The sequence below is a fragment of the Zootoca vivipara genome, chromosome 14 (genome assembly GCF_963506605.1).
Source record: "Zootoca vivipara chromosome 14, rZooViv1.1, whole genome shotgun sequence".
In the NCBI taxonomy this organism is placed as follows: domain Eukaryota; kingdom Metazoa; phylum Chordata; class Lepidosauria; order Squamata; family Lacertidae; genus Zootoca; species Zootoca vivipara.
In genome coordinates, this window is record NC_083289.1 from 43,527,253 (window position 1) to 43,542,203 (window position 14,951).

Below are 14,951 nucleotides of genomic sequence, written 5' to 3' on the forward strand. Positions count from 1 at the left end.
CAAGCCCTTCCATCTCTAATTCAAATACAGTCGTACCTCAGAAGTCGAACTGAATTCATTCCAGAAGTCTGGTTACAGGTAGGTAGCCGTGTTGGTCTGGATCTGAAGAAGTGTGCATGCACACGAAAGCTCATACCAAAATAAAAACTTAGTTGGTCTTTAAGGTGCTACTGAAGGAATTTTTTTATTTTATTCCAGAAGTCTGTTTGACTTCCAAAACATTTGGAAACCAAAGTGCAGCTTCGGATTGGCTGCAGGAAGCTCCTGCAGCAATCGGAAGCTGTGGAAGCCCCGTTGAACGTTCGGCTTCCAAAATAGTTCGCAAATTCAGAACACTCACTTCCGGGTTTGTGGCATTCGGGAGCCAAAATGTTCAAGAACTAAGCTGTTTGAAAACCAAGGTACGACCGTATCTTAGATTTGATTAAGTTCAAAGGGTGTGATGTTGTGTATCTCTTGGAAGGAAAAAATAATTAAGTGTTGTGTAGATTTGCAGATGTAGCATTTAGATAAATGCATTTATAGGTGATAAATTTATTGCTAGATCAGAGAAGGGCAACCACTGTTGTGTATTGAGTCAAAGGATTTTATATCTGTATTATTATTGTCTGTATTTGCATTAGGATAAAGTAACTGCCTTTTGGTCCCAGAGGGTACAGCTACTATTGGTTCATTTAAGCTGTTGTATTTGGATCCTCTGTCTTATTGGTTTCCTCCAAAAGGCAGCACTGTGATTGCGTGATATTGTTCCCTCCAAAATGTATCCCTTCCTAGCTAGTCCCCTGTCCCTATAAATGTAGCTTTCCTCTCCTCAGTCTTCAGTCTTGTTCACTTTAATAAAGAGCTGTTACTAGAGAACTGTCTCCAGCATGTTTTGTCAAGAGAGCTGAAATCACAAACCCCACGTCACAACAACTGGCGACGAAGGTGGGATCCGGAATGCTGAGGAGCGGTTAAACACAACCCTGCCTCAGAGTCCGGATTGCAGCTGAGAACAAGACTCACTGGCCAGCTGAGAAGACGACCCTGCCCGCTAGGACAATGGAGAGTCCAAGGGTATTGGAGCCCTTCCAGCCATCAGAGCCCCACACCTGGGAAGACTACGTCGAACGCTTCGAGTTCTTCGCAGTGGCTCAAGGGATCACCGATGCCAGCAAAAGAAGGGCCACATTCCTGAGCTACTGTGGGCCCGAGACCTTCAAGCTAGCCAAGGCATTACTTGCTCCAGCTAAGCTGAGTGAGACATCTCTCCAAGATATTCTTGCCTGCCTAACAAGCCACTTGGCGCCTACTGAGACCAAGATGGCCCGGCGGATGGAGTTCCATAAGAGGCAGCAGCGTGCTGGGGAGTCTGTATCCACATTTCTGGCTGAACTCCGGAAGCTCGCTCAGCACTGCGGCTTCCAAAATCTGGAAGAGACTCTCCTGGATCGGTTTATTGGGGGTCTGAGCAGCAAGAAAGCCAGAAGACGCATCGTGGCTAAAGAAGAGGTTACCCTTGCTTCAGCCTTGAAGGAGGCCACCGCCACGGAGAATTATGAAAGAGAGGAGCTTGATGCCAGTCGCAAGGCCACTAAGCCACAGATAGAAGTTGCGCATGCCATGGACGAGCTAGAGGCTACTCCAAGCCAGAGCCCAGTCCGTGGGGTTGAGTCGGTGCGTCAGGCCTGCACAGTGCACAGAGATCGCCGAGGCAGTTGCCCAGGTTGTGGCGGAAACCATGAAAGGAAGAGTTGTCGTTTCAGGGATGCTATCTGCCGGACGTGCGGAAAGACGGGTCACATCGCCAGGGTCTGTAGATCGGCGGCGTCGGGAGCGACAGGAGCACCTAGACTGGAGCATCGCAGACCGCCCACAGCAACTCGTTTTCTAAAGGACTGCCACTACGTAACGGAGATCAATGGGAGGGCCGTGCAGTTTCCAGCGCAAGGCAAGGCACACGTCAAGGTGAAGATTGAGGGTCAGCAGTGCGACATGGAGGTGGACTCCGGATCTGCATTCACCATCGTGTCAGACCAGACCGCGAAGACATTCTTCCCCAGGGGTAAGTTGCCCCCTCTGGAGCCCTTTCCGGCAACCTTGCAGTCGTACTCAGCAGGCCGCATCCATGTTATGGGAATGTGTGCCGTGAGAGTACAGTTCCGGGACAAACAGGCTGTACTCAAACTGGTGATTGCGAAGGGCAGTCGCCCCAGTCTCCTGGGCACTGACTGGTTCCCTGCCCTGGGACTGAGTATCTCAGGGCTTAATTCAATCCAAACCTGCCCTGAGATGAGCGAGGTATTATGCAAGGAATTTGCTGGTCTCTTTAATGGAAAACTGGGTTGTTATAAAGGGCCCCCAGTTGACTTCGAGTTGGACCCCGGGGTGGCTCCAATCCGACTCAAACCAAGGCGAGTGCCATTTGCACTGCAACCCAAGATCGAGGCAGAGCTGGATAAATTGGTCAAGCAGGGAGTTCTCGCACCCGTGGACTCTGCTAAGTGGGAGACTCCAATCGTCACGCCCCTTAAAGCAAATGGGGAAGTCAGGATATGTGCAGATTACAAATGTACTATCAATAAGGCACTCAGGGGAAACTCATACCCCATTCCAGTTGTATCACATCTGTTGGCTAAACTGGCTGGGGGCAAGGTGTTCGCCAAAATTGACCTGGCACAAGCTTACCAACAGCTGCCAGTAACCCCACAATCAGCGGAAGCACAGACTATTGTCACACATAAAGGGGCGTTCAGAGTTAACAGATTACAGTTCGGAGTTTGTGTGGCCCCAGGGATTTTTCAAGGGCTCATGGAACGCCTGTTAAGAGGTCTGCCGGGGGTCTTGCCATTTTTTGATGACGTTTTGATTGCTGGAAAAGACCCACAGGAACTGGTTGCGCGTGTCCGTGCAGTGTTGCTCAAGTTCAAGGAGGTGGGGTTGCAACTGAAAAAGGAAAAATGCAGTTTTGGGGTGCCAACGGTGGATTTCTTGGGGTTTAAAATTGATGCATCAGGCATCCACCCCACAGATGCTAAGATTAAGGCCATCATCGAGGCACCACGACCACAGAACAAGACGGAGTTGCAGTCATTCCTGGGACTTATTAACTTTTATCATTCGTTCTTACCCCAGAAAGCTTCGGTAGCTGAACCATTACATAGACTATTGCAGAAAAAGAATGTGTGGCGATGGGGGCGGGAGCAGCAGAAGGCTTTTGACTCCTTGCGAGGAATGCTGAGTAGCAGGAGCGTCCTTGCTCATTATGATGAGTCAAAGCCGCTGGTCCTGGCATGTGATGCCTCTCAATACGGTCTGGGGGCTGTGCTGAGTCATAGGGAACCGGATGGGTCGGAAAAGCCCATCTCTTTCTATTCCCGTACGTTGTCGCCCACGGAGCGCAACTATGCTCAAATTGATAAAGAGGCACTGGCTATTGTGTCTGGAATCAAAAGGTTCTATGATTATTTGTACGGTCGCCAATTCTCCATTGAAACGGACCACAAACCACTGTTAGGGTTGTTCAACCCAAACAAACAAACGCCACAAATTCTCTCCCCCAGAATGTTGCGTTGGTCAATATTCCTGAATGGGTTCCAGTACACCTTGACCCATGTGCCGGGGAAACAATTGTGCCATGCTGATGCGCTGAGTCGCTTGCCCCTTCCTGGCGGGAGCAATGAGGATCCTGCTCCGGCGGAGCACATTATGATGCTAGAAACACTTCCGGGGGCTCCTGTAACAGCTACGGATATAGCTGAGAAAACGAGGAAAGATGCTGTTCTCTCCCGTGTGCTCACTTGGGTGGGGAGGGGGTGGCCAGGTGGTCCGCATGAAGAAAAATTCAGGCCTTATGTGACAAGGCAGCACGAATTGTCCATGCATAAGGGTTGTCTCCTATGGGGAGATAGGGTGATCATCCCAGCACCACTGAGAAACAGGGTTCTTGAGACGCTTCACATGGGACACCCGGGAATGGTCAGGATGAAGTCGCTAGCCCGATGTTATGTGTGGTGGCCTGGAATGGACCAGAACATAGAACAATGGGTACGAACATGCAAGGCATGCCAAGAGGTGCGGCCAGAAGTGGCCAGAGCACCAGTCCACTGGTGGGAGCAGTCCAGGACTCCCTGGAGCCGGCTGCACATAGATTTTGCGGGGCCATTCCAAGGGAAGGTCTTTTTGGTTATCGTTGATGCATATTCCAAATGGTTAGAAGTGGCGATGGTCCCTAGCATGGCATCAGCTGCCGTAATCAAGGTGTTGAGGCAGCTGTTTGCTACCCACGGGTTACCTGAGACCATTGTATCAGATAATGGGGCAGCTTTTGTATCCCAAGAATTCAGGGCATTCTTGGCTGATAACTTCATAAGAGGGGTCACATCCGCGCCCTTTCACCCATCCTCCAATGGGCAGGCTGAGCGCATGGTAAGAACAGCCAAAGAATCCATTGCGCGCTTAATGGAGGGTAACTGGTCGGCTCGCATTGCGCGAATGTTATTTTTGCAGCATGCGACGCCGTGTACTGCGACGGGCAAGTCGCCAGCCGAGCTGCTCTTAGGTAGAAGACTGGTAACGGTGCTGGATTATGTCCACCCAGATAAAATGCCAAACCGTAATTCAAGAGCAACCCCCCAGGCTGAGACTGACACAACAAGGTATCTCGCCCCTGAAGATCTGGTCTGGGTGAGGAACTATTCACGAGGTCCGCGGTGGGTGGCTGGTGTGATCACCCGGGCTAGTGGACCTGTGTCCTATTATGTGACCTTGGAAAATGGGCAAGTTTGGAAGAGACATATAGATCAGCTGAGGCGCCGGGCGCTCAGCAGGGAGGAGTCAGATAATTCATCCCTGGCTAATGACGCACAGCTGCGAGACCAGAGTGAAAATGGTCCAGAGGTGCAGTCACCAGGGGCTTCAGCAAATGAACCAGGGTCTGCTAGTCCTCATGATGACGAGGTACAGGTCGGGGACCCTGAGATGTCTGGGACTCCCTCTGTTCCTGATGAAACCCCTATAGCAGCTCCTCCACCACAGGTAACACCCAATCCAGAACCTGCAACACCTGTTGTCAGGAGATCAGGTAGAAGTTGTAGGACCCCACAGTACCTGAGGGATTACGTCTGCTGTGCTCACTAGGGGGGGAGGGGTGTTGTGTATTGAGTCAAAGGATTTTATATCTGTATTATTATTGTCTGTATTTGCATTAGGATAAAGTAACTGCCTTTTGGTCCCAGAGGGTACAGCTACTATTGGTTCATTTAAGCTGCTGTATTTGGATCCTCTGTCTTATTGGTTTCCTCCAAAAGGCAGCACTGTGATTGCGTGATATTGTTCCCTCCAAAATGTATCCCTTCCTAGCTAGTCCCCTGTCCCTATAAATGTAGCTTTCCTCTCCTCAGTCTTCAGTCTTGTTCACTTTAATAAAGAGCTGTTACTAGAGAACTGTCTCCAGCATGTTTTGTCAAGAGAGCTGAAATCACAAACCCCACGTCACAACAACCACATTGTTTATTTCTGTTTGAGAATGGATTAAGACATTAAGGTTGCTATTGGATCCGAGTTGTGTAAGAAGAATGTGTCAAGTTTTCTCTGTTGTGATCTATTATTTATTATTTTATTTAGTATTTGGAAACGGTGACTTCTCGACAGAGTGATATTCAAAGATTTATTGCTGAAGGTTGCAGAGAAGCTCTACTCGAAGAGAAAAAAAGATTCTGTTTTCTGGTTGACAAGCACTGCAGTTTTGCTCAACACATGAACTATTACCATGTAGAGGTTAGTATGAGAGGAGACGCTAAGTAGTCAGAAAAAAATTGTTTTGTGGGGATGCTGAGGTTTTCCACAACACAGATTACACTCTAAAGGCATTCATTTTAGGCTCCATTTTCTTTGATTGTGACACAAAACATTTAAATTATTGGAAAAACTTTACCTGTAAATGAAAATTTCAAGCCACAACATGGAGCCTGCGGTGGTTTATTGTTTGTGACTATGACCCTATAAAGTAAGCATGTTTCATACAGAATTTTATTTTTATTTTCTATAGGAAATCATACATAAAGCACTGCATTTCTGTGATGGGGAAGTATATTTTTTCCAAACAAGCTATATGCAGGTGCTACAGTATGTTATACCGTGTTTCCCCTTTTTTAAGACACCGTCTAATAACTTTTTTTCCTCAAAAAAACACAAGGTGTCTTATTTTCAGGGGATGTCTTAATTTTTTATTACGATTTTTATTATGGACCCACCCTGGGGAGCAACTGCTTTTAAAAAGAAACAAGGAAAAAAGAGCAAAGGCAGCAGTGAGGGAGGCACTTTGTGCATGCTCAGAGACCACCCCATCCCCAGCTATAAACCCACCCCAGCTTTCCAAGACTGGACTGGCGGGGGGGGGGATGTGCATGCTCAGAGGCAGCCTCGTCCTGGGCGCCGCTTTGGGAGGGCACTCACCTAACCATGACCCAGATCCCGGCCACGACGAGGCGCCGTGCGCCGGCAACGGACTGAGCCGGAGCCCCTGGTGCAGGCTGGCGCAGGCTAGCGTTGAGCTTACTACCGGCCCCGCCGAGCGCAGCCACGGGCCCATCGCCCAGCCCGCCTGCCTGCCTACCTCCTGCTTCCCTGCCCACAACATTCCGGCGGCGGGCCATGCAGCCCACGCCGCTCCGGCGGGGCGGAAGGGGCCAGGAGTGCTTCCGCCGCCGTCCGCGCCCCAGCGCCGTGGAAGGCCCCGCGAGCCTCCCGCCGCCGCCGCTCTGCCTTGGGCCATGCGGCCCACAACGTTCCGGCGGCGCGGAAGGGGCCAGCAGGGTTCCCGCCGCCGCCCGTCACCCTGGCAGGGCCAGCGTGGCTCCCACCGCCGCTCTGCCTTGGGCCATGCGGCCCACAACGTTCCGGCGGCGCGGAAGGGGCCAGCAGGGTTCCCGCCGCCGCCCGTCACCCTGGCAGGGCCAGCGGGGCTCCCGCCGCCGCTCTGCCTTGGGCCATGCGCTCTGGCTCGGCACTCCGCCCGGTGCTGCTGGACGTTCCGAGCGCTCGGCGCTGCGGAACGCTCCACTCTGCAGCCGCCTGTTCCGGCGGCGGGGCGGCAGGCCTCCTCGGCCGGGCCAGGAAGAGGCCAGGCCGCTGGCTGGGCGCTCCGCCCGGCACTGCAGAGCGCTCCACTCTGCAGCCGCCTGTTCCGGCGGCGGGGCGGCAGGCCTCCTCGGCTGGACCAGGAAGAGGCCAGGCGGGTGGCTGGGCGCTCCGCCCGGCGCTGCTGGGCGCTCCGCCCGGCGCTGCTGGGCGCTCTGAGCGCTCAGCGCTGCAGAGCGCTCCACTCTGCAGCCGCCTGTTCCGGCAGGTGGCTTGCCGCTGCAGCAGCTGGTTCCAGGCCCCGCTGGCTGGCTGGGTCCCGCTGGCTGGCTGGGGCGCTCGGCGTTCTCGCTGTACACGGTATGAGAGGTATGTCTTATTTTCGGGGGGTGTCTTAGATATAGCAACTCCTAAAAAATGCTGCCATGGCTTACTTTATGGCTACGTATTAAAAAGGGGGAAACACGGTAGTTCACATTGCCAATAGAATTTAGCAGGAACCTTGAACTAAAGATATCTGTACACACAGATAAAATTTTAATCTGAAAAGCATATAATCTTATTTTTAACTCACTCATATTTTTTGTAGTGCGCAGAGTTGCTTAACGCCAAGTTGCCTAACTGGCTAGAAACTTGCAGTGATGCTACCAAAGTGCCAGAGAAAATCATAACCATGATAGAAGAGATTAAGACGCCTGGCTCCACTCCAATATCAGGAACTCCTTTGCCTTCGCCAATGATAGAAAGAAGCAGTATGGTGAGGAATTCTCTGTTGATTACAAGCTCCTTCCTGAGGGCAACAGCAGGGTAGGGAAAAGGAGAAATGTGTTAAAATGATTCCAGGTTCCAGACATGGGGCAGTATTCAACTAAATAGTTGCGAGAACCACAGAACAGACTTAGGACTCAGCTATACAGCTCCAAATAAAACGTTTTAAGTGTGTTTTAAGTGCAATATACAATGTGACTCTAGATGGCAGCGGTGAGCCTCATGGAAAATTCAATATATATTTTTAAATGCTTAAAAACAAAGCATTTTCAGAACGGTTTTTATATGTGTGTAGATTCTACCCTAGTGGATACAGAGGGAGAACCAAGAGAGATTTCTCCTTGCACAAGAAAATAATCAGTTAGTTGAATGCTGTGCTGAATACAACCTATGACTTCTAAAGCAGCAACTAAGTCACATTATCAAAGCTTTATGTTCATGCTGATGGGGGCAAATGGCATTAGAGCTCTGGTCTTCAACTGGTGGGCCATATGGAAGGGTAGAGATCTAGATCTCCCCCCTCCACGTGCTTTTTATCATGCCTTATACTGGATGCTATAAAGTTTTTAAACCCAGCTGCTGAAATATTCAAAGAAAAATGACAGGTTGTCTCTAACAGAGTTCTGTTCAGAATAGACCCATAGACCTATATTAGTTGTGCCAATTAATTAAAATGGATCTACACTGAGTTGATCCCCAGTGTTTTTTAACCTTCTACTCCTGTTTGCATATGTGGACAAAATTGTTGATATAAGACATTATTTCGTTGTACTGATGCTTAATGTTAATTTTGTGTCAATAGCTTGGAAACAATTATGATTCGCTTCATAGAAGTTCCCCCAGAGTACCCCCTGCACCCACAGGCAGAGCCTATACCAGTCCTTTAGTTGACATGTTTAACAACCCGTCAATGGCTCCAAAGACACCTTCAGAGAGATTAAATCATTCAACAGGTAAGCTGTGTGTGTGTGTGTGTGTGTGTGTGTGTGTGTGTGTGTGTGTGTGTGTTGAAAAGGCATATTCTTGTGAAAATGACTATTTTAGTTAATGTATTTGTTTCATAAAATTTATACACCACTTGATTGTAAAAAAAAACCCACCTCGAAGCGGTTTATGAAAGCTAAAACAATAAAATAATTAAAATAAATACAACCATACTTAAAAACATACAAAAGTTAAAATACGAAAACTTAACTTAATTCTTGCACTTAATCCCATAGTTAATTGGAAGTTTGAGTGAGGATAGGAAAAGTGTTCACTGTTGTTAATCAATTCCATTTTAACTTGTTTTTGTTTGATCCAGTTCTGTGTTGCTGTTTTTTGTTAATCAGATCACGCAGATGATTCCAGTTTATTACGATCAACCTCTGTTGCTACAGGACTAAATATAATGAAACGGCCAAAAGTTAAAACAATATTTCCCCACACCGCTGAGAGTAACAAGACTCTACTTAGTTTTGCACAGGGAGATATCATCACACTACTTATATCTGAAGAAAGAGATGGCTGGCTGTATGGAGAACATGATGTGACTAAAGCGTAAGTTAATCCACATGTCTCCTGATTCCAAGATGAGAAGAGAGTTTTAAAGCAATGGAGCTCTCTCCCCCCCCTTTTTTATATTGTTAATGATGCTTTAACGTTCTGGATGCTGTCAGCTGTAGGAATGCCAGATGGACCTACAGGGAAATTTTGATGCTGGAGCAGTTTTGTAATTTTAAAATCAGAATTAAGAACCCCAAGCATATTTGAAGGACCACCTGACTGTATACATACCTGCCCTTATTTTATGATCTTCAATAGAAGGTGTACTGTCGGTCTTCAGAGTATCTGAGATGAAGATAGTAAGAGATACCAGAGCCCAGTTGCGTATTTCTGTCCCCACGCAGGTTTGCCTGGCACTTACAGCATTGCCCTTTTGGCACCAGGCAAGGTCCATTTTTATTGTCCAGAGCTTTTTAGCTACAGCTTCAATCCCACTGACTGCATTATGCTGCTTTTTATGCCCTTTTCATTTAAGTTTTTGCATTTACGTTTTAATGTCATTGCCTTTTTTAAATAAATCATCCTGGGAATATGTTGGAAGCATCCTGTGTCTCACAGTGGCACAACAGATGCTTCCAGAAAGCCCACACTCAGGACATGAGCTCCCTTCCCCTGCTGTTCTCCAGCAACTGGAATTCAACTGCATCCTGCCTCTGAACCTAGAGGGAGCACAAAGCAATCCTGGCGTGTCTACTGCTATTCCATACAGTGCAGTTGCTTTAAAGGATACGAATTGGAGCTTCCATAAGGTGGTAATTTATTGTTACATTCCATTCTAGAAAAGGATGGTTTCCCTCATCATACACAAAGCCTCTGGAAGAACCAGTGGAGGAGGCAATTCGTGTGCCAGTGCCAAGGTAATACTGTTTCCCCTGGAATTTATATAACACATTTTAACACTTTCAAGGGATGTGCTTGAACAAAAGATAAAAGCAGTCTCCCTAAATATAACTATAGACTCAGCTGTACAGCTGCAAATAAAACGTTTTAAATGTGTTGTAAGGTGCAATGTACAAATGTGACACTAGGTGGCAACAGTGAGCTATGCCAAATTCAATGTATTTTTCAAAACATTTTTTAAAAAGCATTTTCACAGCATTTTTATATGTGTGTAGATTCCATCTATGATCTTGCTTAAACATTATTACTTACTTTTATACCTTTCTTTATGCCCCATCTTGTTATACTTGGACCACTCTAACCAACCCCAAATAAGTAGCCCCGTTGAAATTAATGGAACTACCCCATGCTACATTAGTTATATCTTTATCCCATCCTTTCTCCCATGAATTCATAGTGGCAGACATGGTTCTTCCCCCATGCTTCAAACTTACATTCACAGCAACCCTGTGGGTGGAGTCAGGTTGAGAGACAGCAATTAGCCCAACGCCACTCAGTAAAGTTCATGGTTGAGCGGGCAATAGAATTAAACCCACCCCAGTTTAGTCCAACACTACCATACCAGGCCTCACATAGTGCTAAGCAAACGCAATCTAAATTCAGTTCAAGTTTACACCTGCTGTACTGGGCATAGCTGCCAAGTCTCCCGTTTCCCCCGGGAAAACCCCTTTTTTCTTACCTTTTCCCGGTGGTCCCCTGTATCACTTCGTCTCCCGTTTTTCTCCATTATTTTCTCCTGTTGGCGGCCATTTTTATTCTTTCCGATTTGCCCTTCTATGGGCACCAAAAATGGCCGCCGCCAGCTTCAAAAGTCGCATCTACACATGTCCGGAAGTGCATAGACGTGACATCCGGTGTTGGCGGCGCCCATTTTGGTGCCCATAGATGGGTGAAGCGACACCGGAAGTTGCGTCGGCACACTTCCTGACATGCGTACAAGTGACTTTTGGGCGGCGGCCATTTTGGGTGCCCATAGAAGGGCAAAGCAACACCGGAAGTTACATCGATGCAACTTCCGGTGTAAAATGGCTGCCTGTCCCGGATTCTGCAGTCCGGAACTTGGAAGGTAAGGTACTGGGTGCACAGTAGCTTGTCACACAGGGCAACATAAACTGCATGTCAGACCCAATGGGTAATTTCCCACTTGTAGGCTCTGTTTAATCTATCTGTAAGTGTGTGCAAGCATTAACAGACACAGTGGATTTTGGCAAACACGGGCTTCTTTCTTGGAAGGCACAGGTAAGTCTGTAATAGTACACTCATCTCTTTCCGCCCATTGCAGTTTTCTGAGCATAAACAAAGTTTTAAGGACCACAAATGCACAGTAGTTTTGACCCTTGGACACATTCTTCTGCCTGTCATTCTTCTTGAGTTGGCTATATGTGTTGCTAAATTAGCTATACTTCACATTCCTAATTCCAAATGGGAAGACACTGTTTCTTCCCCTCAGAAAAATATAATCCCTGAAGGCTCTATCTATAAAAATCAACTGCTCTAACCCCAAGGAGCAAAAAGGAAATTCACAGTGAGCTGGAACTGCCCTGCTCATTGTTTCTATTAATTTTAATGGTTGGTTTTCTTCCCTTTAGTTCTGCACCTATCCGAAGCATCAGCTCAGTAAACTTAGCAGAGAGAGGTACGGTTATCCTTCCCCCACCAGATTACTTGGTACCTGGACAAACAAGAGCAACTTCAGAAGCAAGGCTGGAATCTTCGAAAAGTTCTACTCTAAAAACACCAGTAGCCAAACCAGAAAGTACCGCTCTTGTGAGTATAGCTGTGAATTTGCATGCTGCCTTTTGAAGCATTGTTTAGTTTTGTGCAAATCTCAATGGACATGGAAATATCCTCATGAAATATGAGATTATATCCACCTCTCTTTCATATATTTGACTCCATAATAGCAACCAGTAAGTAGCATTTCTCTGGAACATAGTCTTCAAAAATATTTGGGGGGAATGCATATTGCATATTTATTTTTAATCTTCCTTGAAAGGTTTCATGTGCTTTCCTATAACAGGTTTTAGAGCTAAAGCACACACAATGAGACAGATTACTTACTAGTCCTAAATGTATGTAATTCCATAGCAAATTTTCTCTTGATTCCAGATGTACATCTTTCCATCAAATTAATTGCTAGACAGGGTTCTCAGCTAGTTACTGTACCTGAATTAAATGGAGAGCCAGTAGGACAGAATTAAATATTTAATAGCTACAGCAACTTTAATTAGCATTTCAGGTGTCAGGTGTTTGAACTGGATAAGAGATCAAGTGGAATGCATCCTACCTTCTTATTGATCAAATCGCATGCCACTAAAATCCTGGTATAAAATTGGAATCTGCAGCATAGTCTGAGTACTCTTGTCAATATGTAGCTTTTTAAAATTAGTGACAAAAGTGTGCAATCAAAAATGTGGAAGGTATTTAAAGGCAAATGCATATACAGGCATTTTCAAGTCACTTTTCAAAATAGATTAATCATCTATAAAACATTATTAGATTATATTCAATATTAGTCCTACGCAGAGAAGACCCACTAAAATTAATGTAAATGACTGACTTAGATCCGTTAATTTAAATGGGTTTACTCTGAGTAAAGCTTAGTTGGATGCAACCTATTATTAATTTCATTTTTGTATCCCTCCTTTTCTCCTGAGGGAGCCCAGGATAGCTAAGAATAACCATACAGAGTAAATCAATACAATGATTAAAACCAAAATCAGAAAATAAAGCAAAATGTAGCAGGCAGCAGGTTTTTTTTAACTAGGCTCCAGCTATGCACCAAAGGCATATGTTTTCAGTTGTCATCTGAAAGATGGCAATGTAAGGGTGAACTGAATCTCCACCACAAATGGGGTACTGTCACTGAGCAGGCCCTTCTTCACCATTCCTTCGGGCTTACAGCATCCAAAAACCAGATAATTATATAATGCTTTTCTCTCAATCTTATATGCTGCTTTCCCTGCACACACACCCCAAAAAGTGCTAGATTGCTACCAAATTATAAATACACAGAAAATATCAGAAAATGCGGAAGACATCAAATGTATCTGCATTCCAGTTACAAGCATAATGACTTGTGACTAGAAACAGTTCAAATAAGTACCCTGAAAACATCAGCAAATCTCTGAAGGCTTTCTTAAAAGAGGGAGACCTTGCAGGTTGAAGAAAGTTATTCTGGATCATCAAATTTCAGACTTTCATAGGGAGCTAGTGTGGTGTAGTGGTTAAGAACGGTAGACTCATAATCTGGGGACCCGGGTTTGCTTCTCCCCTCCTCCACATGCAGCTGCTGGGTGACCTTGGGCTAGTCACACTTCTCTGAAGTCTCTCAGCCCCACTCACCTTGCAAAGTGTTTGTTGTGGGGAAGGATGGGAAAGGAGAATGTTAGCAGCTTTGAGACTCCTTCGGGTAGTGATAAAGCAGGATATCAAATCCAAACTCTTCTTCTCAAAACAGGGTGATCAGTTTTTGTATACAGAGAGTCACACTTGCGGGAAGAAATACAAACACCTTGAGTTGTTTCATTCCAATTGTTAGGCATTATGTGAAAGGACATTCTCCAGAACACATCCCATTAGAAGCAACGAGAGCCATGCAGATCTGGAGCAGTCAGGGCCGTCTCAAGCATGTCGGCCGCCGTGGTGCGGAGATCGCTCCGGTGCCCCCGCCCTGGTGGGCAGGCACAGTGCGCAGCATGGCTTCCGCACGGCTTTGAGCCACCCAGCTTACCCCTGGGAGCAGTGCTCTTACTGATGTCCCATTTACTCCAGAAAGCTTGTTCAAGAGAACATCCTTGTGGATTGTGCCTACTGTTTTATTTAACCCAGGAGGAAAGAGAGGTTGGCTTTTTTCATCCCAGTCAGTGCGTTTAAAGTACAGTACTTAACATTGGCTTAGTCTCTGATACAGTATAATATAGTGGTCATTCACTTTTTTTGGATCACATTCTCCCATGGTCAACCCTCCAGGGGGCAAACTGTAAATGCGGGTGTTACTAATTAAAAAAAAGATTGTTTTATCTTATTTTGGGGGTTCTTGGCAAGGTCATATTAGCCCTTTCACATTACAGAATCATAGCAGGGAACTCACAGGAATGGTCAGTAATAAGAATAATTTTTTTAATGGCATATGGGTGAGCAAGGGGCTTGGATGGCCACAAAAAGACCTTTTGGCATCACAGTATCTAACTGGGATGCCTATAGGAGTATCAATAAAATATTTTTTTAATTTAAAAAAAAGATAAATTTGAGTTATAAAGTGCTTGAAGGGTCACAAAAAACCCTTTGGCAGCAGTGAGACAATGATGTGATTCCTACTCTTTGTTGGCATCTGGGGGTCGATAGGCCAGCTGGCTCAGCCCCAGCTGGATCGTCTCCCTCTCAGCCTTGCCGCTGCGGAGATACATCAACCTCTGGTTCCGACGTGAATCAGTGACTCAAGCTTGCTTGCTTGAGCACACTTTACTTAGCAGAGTAAACTGCCCAACAGAAGAGGCTTGTGGCTGTGGATACATACTAAAACTACGGATTTATTTTTAATAAATCAGAACAAAGAAACATGCCGTCTCTCCTTGCCGTCTTCTCAGAGAGAGACTCAGGACAAAAGCAATACACAGAGCGGAAGTTCCGCTCACGGGACCCAGCAGTCTGTGCTGGAATGTAAACAGATATGTGAC

The 14,951-nt window shown here is 46.5% G+C and overlaps 2 protein-coding genes across 2 annotated transcripts in view; both read left to right on the forward strand.

The window, feature by feature from the left end:
* The window catches only part of BAIAP2L1 (BAR/IMD domain containing adaptor protein 2 like 1), a 70,090-nt gene that overhangs the window by 46,037 nt on the left and 9,102 nt on the right, over positions 1-14,951 (forward strand). Inside the window, exons 7-12 of the mRNA XM_035130832.2 lie at positions 5,605-5,757; positions 7,649-7,816; positions 8,630-8,780; positions 9,159-9,366; positions 10,152-10,229; positions 11,862-12,039. Of these exons, the coding sequence (XP_034986723.1) occupies positions 5,605-5,757; positions 7,649-7,816; positions 8,630-8,780; positions 9,159-9,366; positions 10,152-10,229; positions 11,862-12,039 (936 nt within the window). The remainder of the gene's footprint in view (positions 1-5,604; positions 5,758-7,648; positions 7,817-8,629; positions 8,781-9,158; positions 9,367-10,151; positions 10,230-11,861; positions 12,040-14,951) is intronic.
* Positions 185-5,598, forward strand: LOC132593179 (uncharacterized protein K02A2.6-like). Its single transcript, XM_060282612.1, has one exon. It carries the CDS (start codon positions 1,042-1,044, stop codon positions 5,116-5,118), a length of 4,077 nt encoding a protein of 1,358 aa, XP_060138595.1. The 5' UTR covers positions 185-1,041; the 3' UTR covers positions 5,119-5,598.